Source organism: Urocampus carinirostris, chromosome 13, assembly GCF_059441175.1.
Source record: "Urocampus carinirostris isolate Australia breed hairy pipefish chromosome 13, RoL_Ucar_1.0, whole genome shotgun sequence".
Lineage (NCBI taxonomy): Eukaryota > Metazoa > Chordata > Actinopteri > Syngnathiformes > Syngnathidae > Urocampus > Urocampus carinirostris.
This window is the reverse complement of record NC_142361.1, coordinates 24744557-24764013: the sequence shown is the minus strand read 5'-3', so window position 1 is coordinate 24764013 and position 19457 is coordinate 24744557. Positions and strand designations below refer to the sequence as shown.

At 37.8% G+C, this 19457-nt stretch overlaps 2 protein-coding genes across 3 annotated transcripts in view; one reads left to right on the top strand and one right to left on the bottom strand.

Annotated features, from left to right (window-relative positions):
* col9a1b (collagen, type IX, alpha 1b) overlaps positions 1–949 on the bottom strand; it is a 37320-nt gene extending 36371 nt beyond the window's left edge. Inside the window, exon 1 of the mRNA XM_088350903.1 lies at positions 925–949. The gene's annotated coding sequence lies outside the window, so the exon portion shown is untranslated. The remainder of the gene's footprint in view (positions 1–924) is intronic.
* On the top strand, positions 305–17360 carry fam135a (family with sequence similarity 135 member A). 2 transcript variants are annotated; one of them, XM_088350899.1, is made up of 21 exons: positions 305–555; positions 3294–3423; positions 4973–5052; positions 5173–5312; positions 5404–5474; positions 5577–5750; positions 6704–6830; positions 7004–7157; positions 7496–7573; positions 7956–8005; positions 8959–9117; positions 9252–9325; positions 9416–9570; positions 10752–12489; positions 13523–13683; positions 13781–13872; positions 13953–14050; positions 14905–15056; positions 15125–15235; positions 16166–16279; positions 16380–17360. In XM_088350899.1, the coding sequence occupies exons 2-21, from the start codon at positions 3347–3349 to the stop codon at positions 16583–16585; spliced, it is 4011 nt and encodes a 1336-aa protein (XP_088207025.1). In that variant the 5' UTR covers positions 305–555; positions 3294–3346; the 3' UTR covers positions 16586–17360. The 2 variants fall into 2 exon arrangements, with proteins under 2 accessions (XP_088207025.1, XP_088207026.1); XM_088350900.1 differs by lacking the exon at positions 7496–7573.
* The last annotated feature ends 2097 nt before the right edge of the window (positions 17361–19457 follow it).

Below are 19457 nucleotides of genomic sequence, written 5' to 3'. Positions count from 1 at the left end.
AAAAAGGTTCACTACGTGGATATCAATGATTATAAAGACACCCCCGATTATAATTCTAATTCTAAAATATAACATCAAACTAAACCGCTTCAAACTGAACGGTAATGAAGAAGGGGATGTTGATGACGAGGAGAGTGACGATGATAGTGTTACGTATTAGTAAAAATATAATGAAAAAGAATAATTCCACTGCACATTTTTAATAATAATAATAATATTATCATTGTTGTTTTGATTATAATTGTTATTACTATATATGTTATAATATCATTACTACTATGACAATTTTCGACAGCGCCCTCTTCCGGTGTGTGTACGCAACACCACACGACCGCTCGTAAATGGGCTGTTTTAGGCAACGGTTCTGACTAGTACTCACAGTCTGAAAAACCAACTACCAATGTAATGTTGAACTAGCTCTTATCCGCCTCTTTTTAATCCAGAAGACGGACGAGTCATAAACTGCACGGAAGGATTATATTTCCTCAGGACGCAGGGGAGGAAAAGAAAGCTTGTACTTGGCTAGCTAGCTAATGTTAGCTTGCCAGCGAAATGGTGAGTTGTTGGCTTCTCTGTAGCTAACGTTAGCTTGCTCCGTTGCTGGTTATGCTAGTGATTATTAACTAGTGATTGTTAACAGCGGTTTGATATTCATGTGAACACTTGTGAGATGACTGTTGACACCCCCTAACCCCTCTACTTGACATTTTGCGGCCCCTTAAGCGATTTTCTTCGATTACCCCCCCAACATTAATCAAGACACCATTACTATTTAGTCATCCAGTTCTTGACAAGTATCACTAGTATCTTAACCGTAACAAGTCACCAACGCTTTACTATGTATGTTTTAGATATCTTTTGACATTGTTTTTTGAATTATTTTGATCCTCTTTAAAATAACTAAGGCAATATGTTGAGCTTTACTTAACAGCCAGGGGTTATTTTCGCCAACTGTCCTACTTTCGTCCCGGTTATCCTTTAAAAATAGCCAAGGCCTTTTATTTACTATGTTTATTGCATCGGTGTTGAACTCAAATGACCAAATCCTATGATCTATTTATGTATTCATTTATTTATGCAATTGTGTATTTATTTTTGTATCTTGGAGTATCAATTCTTTTATTTTCGGCTAGTGATGATACTTTGATATAAATACCGATGTTAGTTTTCCAATTTTTTGTTTTGTGGGTTTTATTTATCCATCCATTATCTGCACCGCTTATCCTCAGTAGGGTCGCGGGGGTGCCAGAGCCCATCTCAGCTATCTTCGGGCAGTGGACACCCTGAACTGGTTGCCAGTCAGTGGCAGGGCACACAGGGACAGACAATTCGCTCGCTCATTCACACCTAGGGACAATTTGGACCGGTCAATTAACCTGACATGCATGTTTTTGGAATGTGGGAGGAAACCGGAGTGCCCGGAGGAAAGCCACGCAAGCATGGGGAGAACATGCAAACTCCACACAGGAGGTTCAATCTCATGACCTCAGAACTGTGCTGCACATGCGCTAACCACTGCGCCGCCGTGCTACCTAAAAGGCAATAAATAGTCCATGTTAAAAAAGTCTTGATTTTCAAAACTCACTTCTACTCTATAGCATATGAATAACCTAAACTGCTCATGTGTAATAACCTGTGAAGCCCTTTGAGACTCTTTGTGATTAAGGGCTATACAAATAAATTGACTTGACTTGACTTGATTTCAACTTGTTTTAAGCGGCAGTAGCCCTGTACTTGGAATAGGATAGCACTGATACTTTGACATCCGTGTTAATACCGGCCTTACCTACATTAGTACCAGGTATCGTTTGAATAAAGCTGACTTGTATTTAAAATGTCTCTGTTCTAGTATTTGATTTGTTTGTTTGTGTGGGTATTTGTTTATTTACTAAGGACGGACAAGGACTAATACTTGAGTATTTTTTATGCATTTATTGTTTTGGCATAGAGTTAGCACTGATGCATCGATATTACTGCTGTTACCAGTCTTTACAATGTAGCCATACTCGTGATGGTAGCTAATACCGGTACCACCTGCCTTCTACCTGAAATTATAGAGATGATATATCGCCATTAAAAACATATCAAATAAATTGTTATGTTGGGATTTAAAAGTGTATTACAAAGAATATGATTCTCTTTTCAGAAGGAAGATAAATGAGTGTACTAATAGATATGTGGTGTTGGTATCAATAACCAGGGTTGGGTAGGGTTACTTTAACTGGATTACTTTCAATTACTTTTGGATTACTCCAATACCAAATATGCTAATAAAAGACAGAGGAAGCTAAATATGAATAATTTTGTGCAGGCTTGGGGAGTAACGGAATACATGGAACGGCAAAAATGATGTTGGCAAGCTGTTTGAATTTATTTTCATTTTGTTTCTGTCGCATTTTATGTTAGTTTTGCCGGAGATCAAAGAGATCAAAGCCAGGAGAGAAAGCTTACCACGTGTTGTGAGTCATCATTTTATTCATATTTAGTTTATTTTGTCTTTTATTAGCATATTTGGTATTGGAGTCATCCAAAAGTAATTGAAAGTAATCCAGTTAAAGTAACCCTACCCAACCCTGTCAATAACTATAAGATTTGGGTGTCTGTCTAGAAAAAAGTGGTATCGCACATCCCTATTATTAATGGAATGTGTGTCATTTGTTGATCGTGGGTGTGGTGCACACAATTACAGAATAAAAAGTCACTCTTGTTTTTTATTGTATTATTGTCATCACTCTTCTTACAATGCCTCAAACACATTTCAAGCAAGTACAAAAAAAACAAAAGAGAAATGTCCTGATTTTTTTTTCAATTAGATTTTTAAGTTGTCCTCTTTCTGTTGCAGATCTTTACCCTTTTATTCAAACAAGTGTAGGAAAAGACACAGAGGTTTAAAACGATTTTTCCTCATGTTCCATTTGCACCATCTCTATTATCTTGTGGTCTGAAACTCGTTTTGACAACTAAAACCAGTATTTACTAAGAGAGACAATTGATGATCTCGCAAAGCAATCATTTTAAAATTTTCTATTTTTTCTAGGACATCATGTTGAGATTGCTCTGTTCGTTTTTGTTATGTCACTGAAATCATTTACTCTTGTTGGCTGTTCCAGTTGATTTATGTGCAAGTGACAGATCAATTTGGCAACATTAAAGGGAGCTGTGTTGGCTCCTCCACAAGAAACCATTTGTTCACAGCACCTGAATGTCAGGGTTTCCCCCTTGTGCTTTATAAGCCTGGCAAGCCACCAAGCTTTTGTTGTTCCATGCAATATGTCTTCTGTTGTTCTTGGTAGGAATACACATGTGTCCCGGATGATGTGAGGCACCCCAGCCTGTAAAAACCACCATGACTGAAGTTCAGGCCACGGTGGAGTTCTCGGTGGAGCTACATAAGTTTTATAACGTGGACCTTTTCCAAAGGGGGTGAGTTAGTGTGTCAGTCTACTGTCTCGAATATTTTAATCAATTAGTTAAGCATCTATAGTCACACACAGTCTATGAAAGTACATGTTCTATCTTTTCCGCATCACTTGTTTTTGTGTTGCGCTGATCAATTTGTGTTGACATGTTTAGACTGCTGAACTAGTTTGACAGCTAGCCACAATGCTGATTTATTAGAAACTATAGTGTACTGTTTGTTTAGGGATTATGTGTTTAAATACTGTGCAACACAGTCCCACTTTCTTTTTTTTTCTCCGCTAACACGTTAGTGAAGAGGTTACTAGAAGTTCAATTAAGAATTACAGTTTAACAAGAGGATCTTAATAATTGTTTTGTTGTGTAGATCACAATCATCAAACGTTCATTTTTTTTTTATTTGAATGGTGTAAACACTGATAAACAAGCTAAACAATAAATACAATTTATAAAGAGTACAGTAGACCCCCAGAATATGGCGACCTCACCTTATGCTTTCACTTTACAGTGTAGAAGAACATGTTTTTCCTGCGCCCCTTTGCAGCATTTTCCCCGCCATACAACATCAACAACATATTACTTTGCAAGCATAAAAACTTGGCAGTGTTTATGAGTATGTAGCGTTACGCCTCCAAGATGCCAGTCTACTATTGATCAACATAACACAGAATGCTTGTCTGCTACTAGTTTGCGTCACAGCATCATGAAAATTTTGATATGCTATTGGCTGATCTACCTGCCACAAGGCCTTTTTTGTCATTCAGTTCGGAATCTTGTATTCTTCGTAAGTACATTGCGAGTCAGCGTTACAATAGTGTACTATTTTATACTGCATTTATTTGCTATGGGTCCCAAGGTTTGCAGTGAAAAAAAAACATGATAACCATGGAAATAAAGCTTGTGGTAATCTAGAAATACACTGAAGGCTCATGCCTAGTTAACCAATCGACAATTATCAAAAATAACAACGTGATTGAAGCAAAAAAATCCTCACAACAAAAGTAAACTCTTTTTTTCTCCCTATTTATTATATTATTTGATATTGTTATTTACTCTCATATGAATATATCACATATAAGTATTAAATGGTAAATGGACTGCATTTATATAGCACTTCATCATTTACTGAGGACCTCCCAAGCGCTTTACAATACACTTCACACTTTACCCATCCACTCACACTGATAGCAGAGTCAGCCATGCAATGCCACTAGCATATCGGCGGTATTAGGGGTTTTAAAATGGCTTCTATAACGGATTACTGTCGTATCCTTTTGGTATTTTGTATTTTAAACCCGAAAACAGCTGGAAGGTTTTTATTCTTAAATGCTACATCAGCTCATTGTGACTTGGAAGAGTTCAGCTTTACAAAGTGAGTTACTGCAAAAAGAAAGTCCTTATTATTTATTCAGGAAGGGTGTAGTGTCCTTTTACAGATTAATTTACTGGAATCTAGGTGCTAATTTATTCCTGCTCTAGTGACACCAGAAACGTAACAAACGTACTGTGTCTCAGATTGGTGTGAACATGTTTTCTTTAATGCTTCTATTTGCAGGTTCTACCAAATTCGTGCCAGTCTAAAGATTCCACCTCAAGTGCCGCACAAAATTGAAGCTAGTCTTCTTCCTCCGAGCGGTAAATTTTACATTTTTGTGGGGCATGTAAAAATGTTTCCGCGCACATGTTTTGTGTATTTATGAATGAAAAGATGTCTGTGCATCAATAATTCCACAATTTCAAATTTTCTTTGCCTAGGCTCCGACCTTGCATTCCCTGCAGCGGTCCAAGATGATGTCATCTCCAGCAAAACCTTTCAGATTCTTTACAAGAATGAAGAGGTGGTAGTCAATGATGTTCTCATCTTTAAAGTCATGATGCTTCTGGATGAGAAGAAGGTGATTTGTTTGAATGTCAAGTTCACAATGTCTTTGATGCATAAGAACTGTTTTTGTAACCACTTTGCTTTTTAAATCCATTCTAAAATAGGTTGAAGAGTCTCTCTATGATTTGGATTTCCAGCTCCAGTTAGAGTTGCATTTCACTGATGGCGATTACACGTAAGTGTTAACGGGTTCCTCACCTCCGTGGTGATGCTATTTTGTATTCTTATGTGAATGTGAAAAAGCTAATGAATTGTGTTTTTTTTTTCATATCTGCAGACCTGAAGACACATGCTCTTTGCAGAATATCAGCAGCCGCACACTTCGTTTGCACTTTAGCCTCCAGCGAGGCATCCACCAGCACATTAACGTCATGTTTGACTATTTTCATCTTTCTGTCATGTCCGTCGTTGTTCACGCCTCCCTTGTGGCGCTACATCAACCACTTATCAGGTACAACCACAACATCCTTCCACAAGAGTATCGACACACTGATGATATTCAGTTACATTTTGTCAAAAAGAATACAAATCTTTTGCGTGTATTACATGGTACTTCTATTAGTAGGACTGCACCGGATTTCAGCACTGAATAAAAAATAAAGGTTGCATAAAGAACAAGGTGGTGATGACGTAATGTCAAATGTTGATAGAGAGGCTGGAAGCGGGCTTTTACTTGGGGGCAAGTTTGTGCATGACCCAGCTGCTTATTTTTCATTTTGCACATCAGAAGGAATGAGATTGAGGCTGCTGTCAAAGCAAGAGCTGTACCAAGAATACATTTCCTTAAACGTTCCGGTGTCCCTCTGCTTCCATTTTTCCCTCCCTCTCCCATTTTCCTTTCACTCATTTTCCTGTTCATATCATGCTAAAATCCCCTCAAAATATGTACCTAAAAAGAGGCTTTTTGTGTAGCAGTTCTGCTACTTATTTTTCTTCATAAATTACCTAAAGTCAAAAGATCTTGCAAATGTTATATGCATTTTACATTTTTCAGTAGTTTTACTTTTTCTGTGCCACTTTTCTGCACAATAGGGTTTCTTTAAAGCCCCAGTGTGTTTTGGCTGGAAGTCCGGACAAACAATGCGTCGACCTAAGTGTGGATTCCACTGAGTAAAAGAAATACAAATTTATCTTCTTTTAATTTTTAATTAAAATAACATTTATTGGTATGATAGTTCATGCATTTTTGCTTAACATTCAAATTATATATTTTTTTTAGTTGTATACAAATTTAATAAAATAAGCACTTAAAATCAGCTTTTTGTATTTGCCACTCTGTTATCTATCCAATCATATTTTGAGTTTTTATTATCAGCCCAAAATCTTCTTTTCGGTGTATCCCTAACTTCTACACATTTAACTGTCACATACGTTGCAAATTTATTCGTGTACTCTGTTGCCTAGTTTCCCTCGGCCAGTGAAGACAACGTGGCTTAATCGGAATGCGCCTGTGCAGACCAAAGACTCTGTTATCCCACCATTGGAGAATGTCGTTTTTGGAAGCAGTTATGTTAAGCAAGTGTCATCAGATGTAAGTTGTCACAGTACTTAAATATGTTATTTTGAGTCCAAATGTAAATGTTCTGAGAATATATAGACAAATATTGACAATATTTTTGAGTCTTGTGGTTTTGTTAAAGGAAAGATAAAAATTTCAGTTGGGTTCAGTGATTATTTTCGTCGTTTTCCTTCTTAATTCCTCAGGGTCGGTCATTTCTGGTTTCTGAACCCTGTGTGCAACATGCCCTCAGCCTCCACCAAAACATGTGTTCCAGTCTCCTACTTGCTTACCAGGGACTGTTTGACTACTTCACCGATGTGACAAAGGACCTACCTTCCTCCCATCGTATGGAGCTAGGTATGCAGACACCCATGTTGTTCCATTCAATATCTGTTGTTTAGTACATTTAGAAAGTCTGTCTTTTTTGTCTTAAGCTTCCATTAGTGTGAAACATTACATGCAAATTGCATGTCATCTTCTGTCACCATCTGGATGGAAATATTGCGAAACCATATGCTTATGGAATAGTCCTAAAATTAATATGCAGTTAAAGACGTATAACAGTGTACACTAAAACCACATCATTAAATCGTCCAGACTCAACTCAACATTATGTTACTAAAATTGGAGTCTGCAGAAGTGGATTTATACTAAACCATCCCGAAAGGACAAATTAATGTGTGCAATCTTACTAGCCAAGCCCAGCATGCAAGTCCTATATGAGCGAGTACTAAGAAGACCCTATCCCCGAGGTCAAAGGCACGTCTACATAGGTATGTTCTGCCCCTTACTGTGTACTCCAAATGAGCCTGCCTTTCTCTCCTTTTTCTTATTCACTCCCGTTCTCTTGTTTCTTCAATATTGGCACTTTCCCCTATAGCCATGACATCTTGAACAGATGCATCTAAACGTTTGCTGGCTTTTTCCTGCTTTTTTTCTGTTTCACACTATTCAAGCCTTCTTATTAGACACTGACTTCTATAACGGCCAGCCTTCTTTTATCTTGTCGTTTTATCCTTGAAAAATACATACTTTCTCCACACCAGTACTTTCTAACACGTCACTCTTTCAGTCTTTCTCAGACATATATATGGAATCATCTCTTAAACGGTCTAAGTAAATCAAAATGGCTGTCATTGTTTCCTTTCTTTTCAGAAAAAACTGACATGGAGGCCCGTCTAACTGACCTATGCGAACAAGTGAAGGTAGGATCTGTTTAATAATTCAACTAACATCTGACTTACAACATGCTTGACTTAGGACCACAGCTAGCAGATGCTCATTTTTTCCAGTACATGCTTGCTGTTTTTATTTCAATGTCCGGTACCACAGCGCATAGCAGCCAAGCAACACGTACGACATCTAGCCGGCACAGCAATCTACCGCTGCACTAAGTAACTTGATACATTTACGACAGGCTTTTTTTTTTAACCAGGTGCTCTTTTTTTCAGTTATTTTTTCATTTTCATTTTTTTTCAGCAGATGTTCATTTTTTTTCAAGCAGATCCTCATTTCTTTAATTCGATATCCGGTACTGGGCCCCTGTATTAGCATGGCAACATGTATGACCATTTTTCAGTGAGGCGGCACAGCAATCCACCACTTTACTCAAAAACTTGATACATCCTCGGCTAGTCGATGCTCATTTTTCCAACAAATATTTCTTTTTTCCTGTGGAGGCTCATTTTTTTCCAACAGATGCTCATACTTCATAATTCAGGTTCTGTCACCAGGGTTCATAGCAGCCCGGCAACACGTACGACAATTTTGTCAGCCAGCCCATATAGTAACCTATGACTACACTCAGTGACGTGATACGTCCACAGACCACACATCCTCATTTTTTTCCGACAGACTCTCGTTTGTTTATTCAATGCCTGGCACTGCAGCGTGTAGCAGCCCAGCAACTTGCAGACAATTTTGGAAACCCACTGGCACAGCAAACCACCATTACACTCTTTAACTAGATTCAGTTTCAGCATTAGATGGCACCATTGCAATGGATTTAAGAGCAGTTTGTCAGAAGTTATACCTGTAAAAGACAAACTTGTTTTAATATAGAACGTTTTTTAGAAAGCAGGCAAAAACACAATATTTTAGCAAGTTTCTACTATTTATATTGTTGTCTTTTCACCCTAATCCTCTGGTGCTTTTTTAGCAAAAGTCCGAATGTCCTGACGAGTTGGCTGAATTGGTAAACATGAACCTAGCACAGCTTTGCTCTCTGTTGATGGCTCTGTGGGGACAGTTTCTCGAAATTGTCTCCCTTCAAGAGCAGGTTGCAGCCATTCTCGCTGTGGAACACCACACACTAAGAGTGAGTTAAGATTTCTTACTGCAAATCCTTGACATGTACCTTAGTAATCCCAGAATAACAAACTTTGCTATCTCATAAAACTATGCACTAGCTGAAGAAGTAAACCCCTGATTTTGACCCTGCTGTTATTTCAGGTGAGACGATTCGCAGAGGCTTTCTTCTGTCTCGAACATCCAAGACAGTCTGCATTGGCCTATCAGGAGCTCTAGTACGTTGTATTCAACTGTAAAAATCTTGCTTGAGGTCAAAAGTTATGTGCATTCAAGTATTAAATTATTTGCTTTTTTTCTTCTATCAGTGCTCACAGTCACCAGCAGATGACTAATGCCATTAAAAGCTCCAGCTACTTTCTTTCTCTGCCCCCACTCCCAGTGGAGTGTGCAGATTTGGACGGGGACATTAGTTCTCTTCCAATTATTTTTGAGGATCGCTACTTAGATTCTGTCACTGAAGGTAAATACATTGATAAAAGATTGGGTCCCATTGTAAAAAAAAAGAAAAATGCAGTTAATCAGTATTGTTTTTCTTATTAATCTATATTTTACCAATTTATCTGGTTATTTTTTATTTTATTTGACATTTTCATATTCTTTTGTCCAGGTATTGTTTCTTTTATTTTACTATATTCCCAATATCTTTCTCTGGTCTATAAAAAAGTACAATGATGAAGTATTTTTCCAACTTATTTCCCTAAGCGTGTTCTTCTTTTTCATAACAACTTTTAAAATTAATTTCCTCAGGTGTACATCTTTTAATTTTGCCTTTCAGTATTTCAAATTGATTTATTTCATAAAATAGTAAGTATAAAAGGGGTAATTGTTTTATATATTGTCTTATATGGCGGATGGCAGATAATTTGGCATAGTATAGTATTATTTTTCTTATTAAAGTAAATAACAATCATTATCTTTATAAAATTCTGCTGTACACCTTTTAAGACAAATATACTCAGTGGGTTATTTTCTATTTTTACGAGTAACACAAGATTTTAAAAAAGTAAAATAATAATGCTCTACTTTATAAGGGCGATAATAAAAGAAATAGATCGCACACAATTATACTTTTTGTGTGGTTTTTCAATGACAATAACATCAAACATACAGTAGCCTGATCATTAAAAAAATATATTTATTATTTTTCTTATTTTACAACAAATTTTGAATTTGTTTGACCAGGTATTTATCTCCTTATTTTATTCTGTTTAAGATTTTCTTATCTAATAAAATAAGGCAAATATATTGTACAGTCTTATATGGCGGATTGCGGATAATTCTGCACATTGAGTATTTTTTGTTGTTATCTTAGTAAACGACAGTCATTTTTAAAATGAGATAAATTAACTGACCTCCGCTATGAAATACTATTATATTGTTATTTTTCTTGATTTACAAGTAAAGAAAGATAAAAACTATAAAAAAAATTGCGGATTGTTATTTTTGGAAAAATAAAATAAAATCAAAACCAAATAAAACGATAATCCTAAAATCAGCGACATGTTTGCAGCACAATTTGTTGTTGTTTTTTGCAGTGAAACACAATAATGTGGTTTAATTTTACTTTTGTAAGTTCACAGTCGTTTTGAACTGTATGTTTAATGACTGTCTTTATTTATAATCATCTTTTTTGGATCGCAGATCGCGATGGACCCTGGCTGGGCACGCACAACACACGGTCTGCGTCTGTGCCAAGTAAATCAGATAAATCTGCTTCTAAGGACTGTGTTGCAGTGGCCGCGGTTTTACCACCCAATTCTCAGTGTGTGAACAAAACATGGGCTGACAGCTTTGAGCCACCGCCAAAATCCAAAGGAAAATCTGTCAAACTGAAGAAAAATTCCAAGATTGAAAATCCCAAAAAGCTGATTAGACATGGATCAAAAGACTCTGTTGTTTTGGTTGGTTATAAGAACCTCAAAGCTCCTTTTGCTGATCCTCACACCAAGTATAAAGAAGGGGAGGCTCCCTTTAACTCCGAGGACCAAAATACCTTGCAAGTTGACTCTTTTAGTTGTTTAAGGACTAGTGATGATTCAGTCTTGGACCTTGGTCCTTCATCCTCACTTTTGGAAAAGAGTATGGTTGATTCTGTCCTAGATGACAATAAAACTGCTGCTTGTCATCAGGTATTGTGCCAACAACCCTTCAACAAAGACAATCAAGCTGATCCTAGTAACAGAAAGCAAATGGAAGACAAACCAGGTCACAGTGGAAATCTTGTGGATATGACCCAAGTGGAATCTCACACTAGTCGATCTGAGAAAATGCAACAATGTCAGGTCTTAGTACAAGTCAAGAGCGATTGTATCAGGCTGCCAGATGGAGCAGCACAGAGTGCCTCATCCCGTCTCTCGGATTCTGGCATCGAGAGCGAGTCCAGTTCTTTTGCTGCTCATCTTTTTTCAGGGTCTCAAGCTTTTCCAAGTGCAGGGGGGTTGGACTCCACTAAAGTTGAGCTTCAGTCGGATAAGACTAAAGTGACATCAGTGCCTCCACATCTCAGTGTAGCGCATCAACCTTGTGAGCCTGGAGTTCTTCTTGACCCAGAAAGTACTCGACCTGAAAGAGGGGTTCAGTCATCGCTCACTTCCATTAACTCCCTACCCTCAGATGATGAAGGTGAATGTTTGAGTGGCCCTGATGTGTTTTGCAGGAGGTCAAGCATTGTAATACAAGAGCAGAGTGTTGTGTTTTCTGGTGAGCACACCTCCAAACCTGCTGTTGATGCAGATTCTGCAACAGGAAAGCCCCATCTCTCAAAATCTGTTTTGGATTTGGAAACAGAACCCAGAATTATTGCTAATCCAGAAGTTAGACTGGAAGAGCCATCTGGTCCTGAGGCCGGTAAGCCTGAGGTTAGACCACAGGAAACATCTGGTCTTGAGGCCTTGAAGGAGCCTCGTAGCGAACCCCAAACCGCTTGCCTCTCGAGTAACTCCGCCACGAGTAGCACCGATCTGGTAAAACGAGGCATGGTGGAGAACTATTTCGGCTCGACTTCAAGTACGGACGTATCCGAGATCAGCCCTCTAGAAACGTCTGCTATCACTCTCGGAATCCAAACAGGAGCTCAGGCTGAGGAGGAAGAAGACCAGAACGAAATGATAGAAAACGGCTACTACGAGGAAGGCGACGGCTATGCTTTTGTAAACGGCGTCGCTGACGAGGAGCAAACAAGCGACACGGCTGGTCAGGAGGCTCAACTTCTTTTAGAACAGCTCGGCATCGGTCACACACACGAAAGACTGGATTTCTCCAACGCTCCAGTCTGTTCCAACGTCACAAGTACTGGGCAGAGTGCAGGATGGCGTAATCCTCCTGCTGTTTCTTGGAATCTCCGGTGGTATGAATGCATACCTGCACCACAAATGAAAGAGTAAGTTGGGATTTTACTATTTATCTGTAATCATGGTGTTCGGGTTTACAGTAGACTCCAGTATGCGACATTAATCCATTTTGATGTGGGGATAGCAATCTGAAACTGCCGCACAGTGAAGGATAGAAAGCTATTGTAATTAGCTAATACATTCTGAACCCTGGTTCCCCAGATAGAAACATTAAAATAACAAATAGTACATAGTAAGTACAAATTATGTGTAATAAACATCTATATGATTGAATAATGTTATAAATATATATACATGTTAATTGAAAATTAAATTTTATTAACGTTTTGTGTGACGTGACTTGAGCTGGTTGAGTGGGACACGGCAGATTGAAAATAAAATCATTTTTGTCTCGCTTTAGTTAGCTTCTTATTTTTAATAATAGTTTCTTATTGATTGATAATTTCTGATTGTTAATAATAGTAAAGTTATGGGCATGCAAACAGGGGTAGCGATTTGCAAAACCGGGGTGATGCATCACTGCTGCATGGGTGCCGATTATTTTAGGCTGAAATATTGGGGGACTCTATATGCACTACTGAAATCTGCTCTCCTCTTTGTATTTCTTGATAACCACAAGCTTTCGTTTCCATGGATATTGTGTTATTTGCTTCTCCATGTAGCAATGCAAGCCTTTTGAACCACAGTGAATAAATACAGTACAAAAAAATACTATTAAACACAAGATTCACAACTGAATGAAGAGAGATAAAGGCATTGTGGGAGATAGGTATTTCAATGGTATTTTCATTATGCTGTGACATACACCAATAGGAGACCAGAATTTACATTTGCCAATATCATAAGAATTAAGCATTTAAGAAACATGACTCATCAAATGCACAAGTACTGCAAAGTTTGAATTTTATAAGTTTTAGGGGACTAATTTGTGGTTGATGTTGTAAACAGTTGGGAAATGTTGTAAAGAGGGTCCGAAAAAAACATCTTGTTCTACACCGTAGAGTGATTACCGGGATGCCGTATCCCGTGGTCTACTATACTGATTACATTGTAATTGTTTAGGTTCATCAAGGCTAAGGAGGAAATGAAGCAATTGAAGCTTCCTGGCGTCTTGTACAGCGAAGTACCAGAGCTGGCCTCCACCACGCCATATTTCAGCGTGGAGGAAGATGAAAGTTGTAATGAGGGCATTCATCTCATCGTCTGTGTGCATGGCCTGGATGGTAAAATTTTGAGATTATTTGGGTTTCATTCCTCACCTACACCTTTTTTCCCATTAAAAAAAAGAAAATTCTGATGATATTCCCCACTTTTCTGCAGGCAACAGTGCAGACTTAAGACTTGTGAAGACCTACTTGGAACTTGGTCTACCTGGTGCTCGTATAGATTTTCTCATGTCAGAGAGAAACCAGGTGACTTTTTTCTTTTCAATCTCTGGACAATGAAGAAGGATAAAATCATTCACATTTTTTCATTCGTGTTTTCCACCCAGAACGATACGTTTGCTGACTTTGAGTCGATGACAGACAGGCTGTTGGATGAAATCGTGCAGTATATACAGCTTTACAACCTCACGCTTTCAAAAATAAGGCAAGTGTTATTTATACGATAACTGTTTTTTATTTCAAATCCCAAATTGAATTGTTCTGTTCAGTATTCCAAATAGATCTTCTCTTACAAACACCATCCTTAGCTGAATACACAGCATCTTATTTTAGATGTGCCAATTTTTTATGCTTGTTTTTTTTTTTCACTTTTAAATATTAAGGCTGTCTTTTATTTTTTAGCTGTATATTTGTTATTGATATTCATGCGACAAACATATTGTTTTTCCATAATCCTTAAATGTAATGTTTTCCAAATCTATAGATCACAGCTACATGAGTGCAGTTCATTTTAGGCGGAACTAACAGCAAAAATGGAGCCGCAAGGCCCAACAAAAGTGAGCTCCGTCTATCCCAATTGCAGTCATACGCAATGGATCATGGCCACATGAGTGCACAGGGGATAAAACAGGCTGCCACGCCTGACAAAAATCCGCTTTGACGGCCGATGTTTGCAAAAACCGGCATGATGGATTGTGGCTGCGCGTGTGCAGACCATTATAGGCTGAAAAAAAGGGGGGAAGGGGGGCTTGTGGCTATACGCACTACTGAAATTTGCTATCCTGGCCCCCACTCTCAGCGATAGTCTACTTTGGATAATGGATCGCGGCTACATAGTGAAGTTCATTTTTGAGCGGGCCTAAATGGCAGGTTTCAGTGGCCCTAACCAAAAAAATGTGCTCTGCCATCGTGCATTTAGTACACAAGCAGCAGGCAAGGCTTGAATTTTTGTTTGATATTTTTACATTTCAAACATTTTTTTCAGCCCATGATGCACTGAGCGATTACAGTCCTTTTACTTTCTACATTCATGATAACATTTTTTGTTTACTCTAACAGTTTTGTTGGCCACTCGCTGGGGAACTTGATAGTTCGCTCTGTGCTGACCAGGCCCAGGTTCAAATGTTACCTGAGCAGGTTACACACCTTTCTTTCCCTGTCCGGACCTCATTTGGGCACACTGTACAACAGTTCAGCTTTAGTCAACACAGGTGAGTGTCCGTTCATGTAAGATGTATTGATAGTAAAGGAAAAATTTTCAAAATAAATTTGTCTTTAGGCCTTTGGTTCATGCAAAAGTGGAAAAAGTCTGGGTCGTTGCTGCAGCTGACTTGCCGTGATCACTCGGATCCTCGACAAACATTTCTCTATAAGCTCAGCAAAAAATCAGGTTGGTGGTTGTTTATTGTTTATTTTTCTGCTGTAAGTACAGTCGACCCCGGGATATGATGTTAATAATAAAGTGAAATTGCTTAATGGCGGGGGATAGAAACCTAGCTTAATTAGCTCATAAAGGCATGAAACATTATCAGTACCAGTATCAAACATGCACTTGTTTTTTTTTTTATATTCTGGAGAGAGATTGAGTGCACAAAAACATCAACCGCTTTTGAATGTCTTAAGGCTGGCACTTATGCATTAAAATTAATATACATGTAAAGGAAACATTACATTTATTCTCACTTTAGTGTGACGTAACTTGAGCTGGTGCACAAGAGGAGTGGGGAGATGCAGAAGGCAAATGAGATTAGTATTAAAACTGATTTTAGAACGTCTGCTTGCAAGAATTGTCATGCCTTCGAAGACTTTGTCGCTTTAATTGCTTCCTTATACTTAGAAATTGTTTTAGTTGTCAATTGGTTCCACTCATGCAACTTGGCAAGTCGGTTTTTAGTATCCAAGCTTTTTTTTTTCATTGTTATTGTTTTGCTTCTCCCGTGGCAAATAAGAATACAGTTCAAAAAATACCGTGTTTTATTGCCGACACGCAAAGTCTTTACTTATAACACAAGATTGTGAACTGAAAAAGATAAAGAAAGGCAATGTGGGACGCAGTTCAACCTATAGCATGTCGGCATTTTATCATGTTGATGTGACACAAACCAGTAGGAGACCAGCATTTTTATAAGATCTCGTCTAATAGCAGACAAGCATCTTGGAGACATCTTGATGTTGAATAATGGGGGAAATGCTGTAAAGTGGGCCCCAAAAAACATCGTAATCCACACAGTAAAGTGTAAACGTCCTGTGGTGGGGATGCCGTATCCCGGGGGGTGAACTGTACTTATAAAAAAAATCTCTAATAATCCTTTGTCTTTAGGTCTGCAGTATTTTAAGAATGTGGTTCTTGTGGGTTCACTGCAAGATCGCTACGTCCCTTATCATTCCGCTCGGATTGAAATGTGCAAAACGGCGTTAAAGGATAAACAATCCGGTATGAGACGTCACAAATCTGCCGAAGCATCCTTTTTTTTGTGTTCAAAACACTTTAGCAGTATTCATATATTTAACCTTTTTCCACATGACATCACTAGGTCCCGTGTATGCCGAAATGATCGAAAATCTGCTGCTACCCGTACTTCAGAACAAAGATTGCAACCTGGTCCGATACGACGTGATCCACGCGCTTCCAAACACAGCCAATTCTCTCATCGGCCGGGCGGCCCACATCGCCGTGCTCGATTCCGAGATCTTTCTGGAGAAGTTCTTCCTCGTGGCCGCCCTCAAGTTCTTTCAGTAAGCAGGGACAAGAGAACGCAGAGCTAATACCTCACTTCATCGGTGACTGTTGTCGGACTACTTATATTTTACTAAAACATGCATGGTAATGATTTTATTTTCTCTATTTTGACAGTTTTTATGGAGGTTGTTTTTATTTTTCTATTGACGTTTTTGTGTTTGTGTCTTGCAAGAGGGGGCAATATTTCTGAGAGTTTTCATGTTATTTATGTATTTTATCTTTACTGTATACTTTACAAATCATTTTAACTGTCAAAATGAAACAAGAGCTGCTACATTATTAAAATAGCTGCACATGACATCAACATTTGAACAAATTCTTAGCAGTTTTTGGAGACCTTGCATTCATTTGCACCACAAGATACATTTTACAAGCTTTTTGTACCGGAAAGACATTTGTAAAGGTCGCTTTTGTATGAACTATTTTACATTCTTAAAAAAAAAAAGAGACTGGATTTGAAAAAGGAATGTTGTGCTCAGACTTTGAAGCTATTCATGTTTTTAACCGTTTATGCAACATCGTGCACGTTTGCCAAGATGAGTTGGAGAAAATAAAAGCTAAGTGTAACATTTTTTTAAAAATCTGGGAACTCAAGCAATGCGCATTATTGAACAAAAGCACATTTGATTTATGTCACATGTTTATTGAGAGAATATTGAAAGTATTTTGATTGTTATGGGTGATTGTTTTAAACTGGAAAGTATTGTTTGGATTTTAAAACATGTTTTAGAATAGATGTTTATATTATTGTGCCATTAAAATTAACATTTTATGATTTGACATTGTACTCATTTTAAGAAGAGGGTGAGAAATTTGAGTTTAATTTGTATATATTATGTATTTTTTATATCTAATAGTCCAGTAGATGGCAGTATTTAATAATTTGGGGGTGCGGGTGACAACTGGAATCCATAGGCAAAGATTTATAGTGGAAATACTTTAAGGGAAGGTCATCAAAAGATCTATTTATAGAAGTGGTCGAACTCTGTGGCTAGGATAGCACCCTACGCCCTTTCCCTATCCAAAGCAACTTTCTCTTACAGCTTGTACTTTTTGGAAGTATATGAACATCCATATGGCTATGTTATAAAGATAATAATTAGAAATAGGCATTTTAGGGGGAAATAGCGTGTGAAGGCAAAAAGGCTGAAAACAATTGGTTGAAGTATTGGATGTGGCTGAAAAAAACAATTTGAAGTGAATTGAGGCTGAAAAAAAGAAATTTGATTTTAACTGAATTGTCTTAATAGCCATTTACATCAACTATGTGAAACATGGTACGCAACATTAAACATGGTAGACCAGGGCTCACATGTACTGTAATAAAGACATACTGTATACAAATAATAATAATGATAAAATAAGGCCTAAATAGGTAAAGTGAAAAAAGATAAAAGACTTAAGATAAATGCAGGAATAAAATGGAATAAGTTAAAAACATATGAAATACAGTAATCTAATATTTCGGAATAATGTTAGAAAGGCAGAAATAAAGAGTACTGAAAACTATGCATGAGTCAAATCATGTCACATTTATTTGTATAGCCCTTAATCACAAAAATGTCTCAAAAGACTGCACAGGATTACAATTACACCATCGCCTAATCTTAAACCAACATGCGGGCAAGGAAAAACTCAAAACCTCAGCGTGAGGAAAAAAGGAACCTTGAGAAGGGGCCTCACAAGTGGTAATCCCCCTTCCCGGATGACCAGGGTGTAATAGATTTAGCATTGAATCACAGTACACAAAACATAGTAAACATCAATAAAAGAGAACACTAGGAAACTTGTTGAAATTTGTCCATAAAAGTGTATGACAGCAACGACGCCTCAAGCTTGTAAACGAGTCCAGAAAGTCCATAACAGCAACGACGCAGCTTCCCATCTCTGCCAGCTGGTCATGCAGGCGTTGACATGCTTCAGACACTGGTCTGCTGACTCATCTCAAATTGTCCTTCTCCTTCGTATCACCACCAGCCAGGCAGTGGGAAAAAGACAGGATAACACAAAATATGAGGTGGGCATCGATCATGAGCATTTGAATAGAAGTTTGTCTTAAGTCTAGATTTAAAAACTTCCACTGAGGTTGCAGATCTTATCTCTGGAGGCAGAGCATTCCACAACACTGGGGCCCGGACTGAGAACGCTCTCGAGACTGCAGACTTCTTGGCTCTCGGAGTCACGAGTAGTAGCATTTTCAGAGCGGAGGCTCCGTGCTGGAACATAGGGGGAAATCAAATCTGAGAGATAAGAGAGCGCAAGTCCATGCAAACATTTATATGTTAGTAAGAGAACCTTATAGTCACATCTTAAGTGGACTGGGAGCCAGTGCAAGTTGGCCAATACAGGAGTAATATGCTCAAACCCTTTTGTCTTTGCAGGAGGTACTGAAAGGACAAAACTATTGAAAAGTATTAAAAAAACATACCAAAAGTATGCAAAGAGACTGTAAAGTATGAAAAGGGTACTGAAAAGTTGTGAAAAATATTAAAACCTTAGGGAAAATCATTAAAGTACAAAAAAGAACGGTAAAACACTGAAACGAAGTCCAAAACACTGAAAAAACGGGAAAAGTACTGGAAACTGGTGAATAAATATTCGAACGCGTGGAAAAGGTACTAAAAAGTACGATAAAGTATTTAAAAGTGTTGAAAATATACAAAAATAATGGAAAGGTTCGGTAAAGTACTGTATAGAATGGAAAAAGTACTGATAAGTAGTGAAAAATATTAAAACCTAAGGAAAACGTACTGAAAACTATGAAAATGTAAAGAACAGTAAAGTACTGAAAAGTTGTAGAAAATAGTGATAATTATGGAAAAAAAAGATCGAAAGGTAGTAAAAGCATTAAAATGTAAGGACAATGTACTGG

What these genes read in the sequence shown, in the direction of transcription:
- fam135a (XM_088350899.1), top strand. Translation starts at nt 3,347, where the DNA reads ATGACTGAAGTTCAGGCCACGGTGGAGTTCTCGGTGGAGCTACATAAG. An exon ending in TTAAGCAAGTGTCATCAGAT is followed by an intron (nt 6,831 to 7,003) that starts GTAAGTTGTCAC and finishes TTAATTCCTCAG; the next exon opens with GGTCGGTCATTTCTGGTTTC. An exon ending in CTTAGATTCTGTCACTGAAG is followed by an intron (nt 9,571 to 10,751) that starts GTAAATACATTG and finishes TTTGGATCGCAG; the next exon opens with ATCGCGATGGACCCTGGCTG.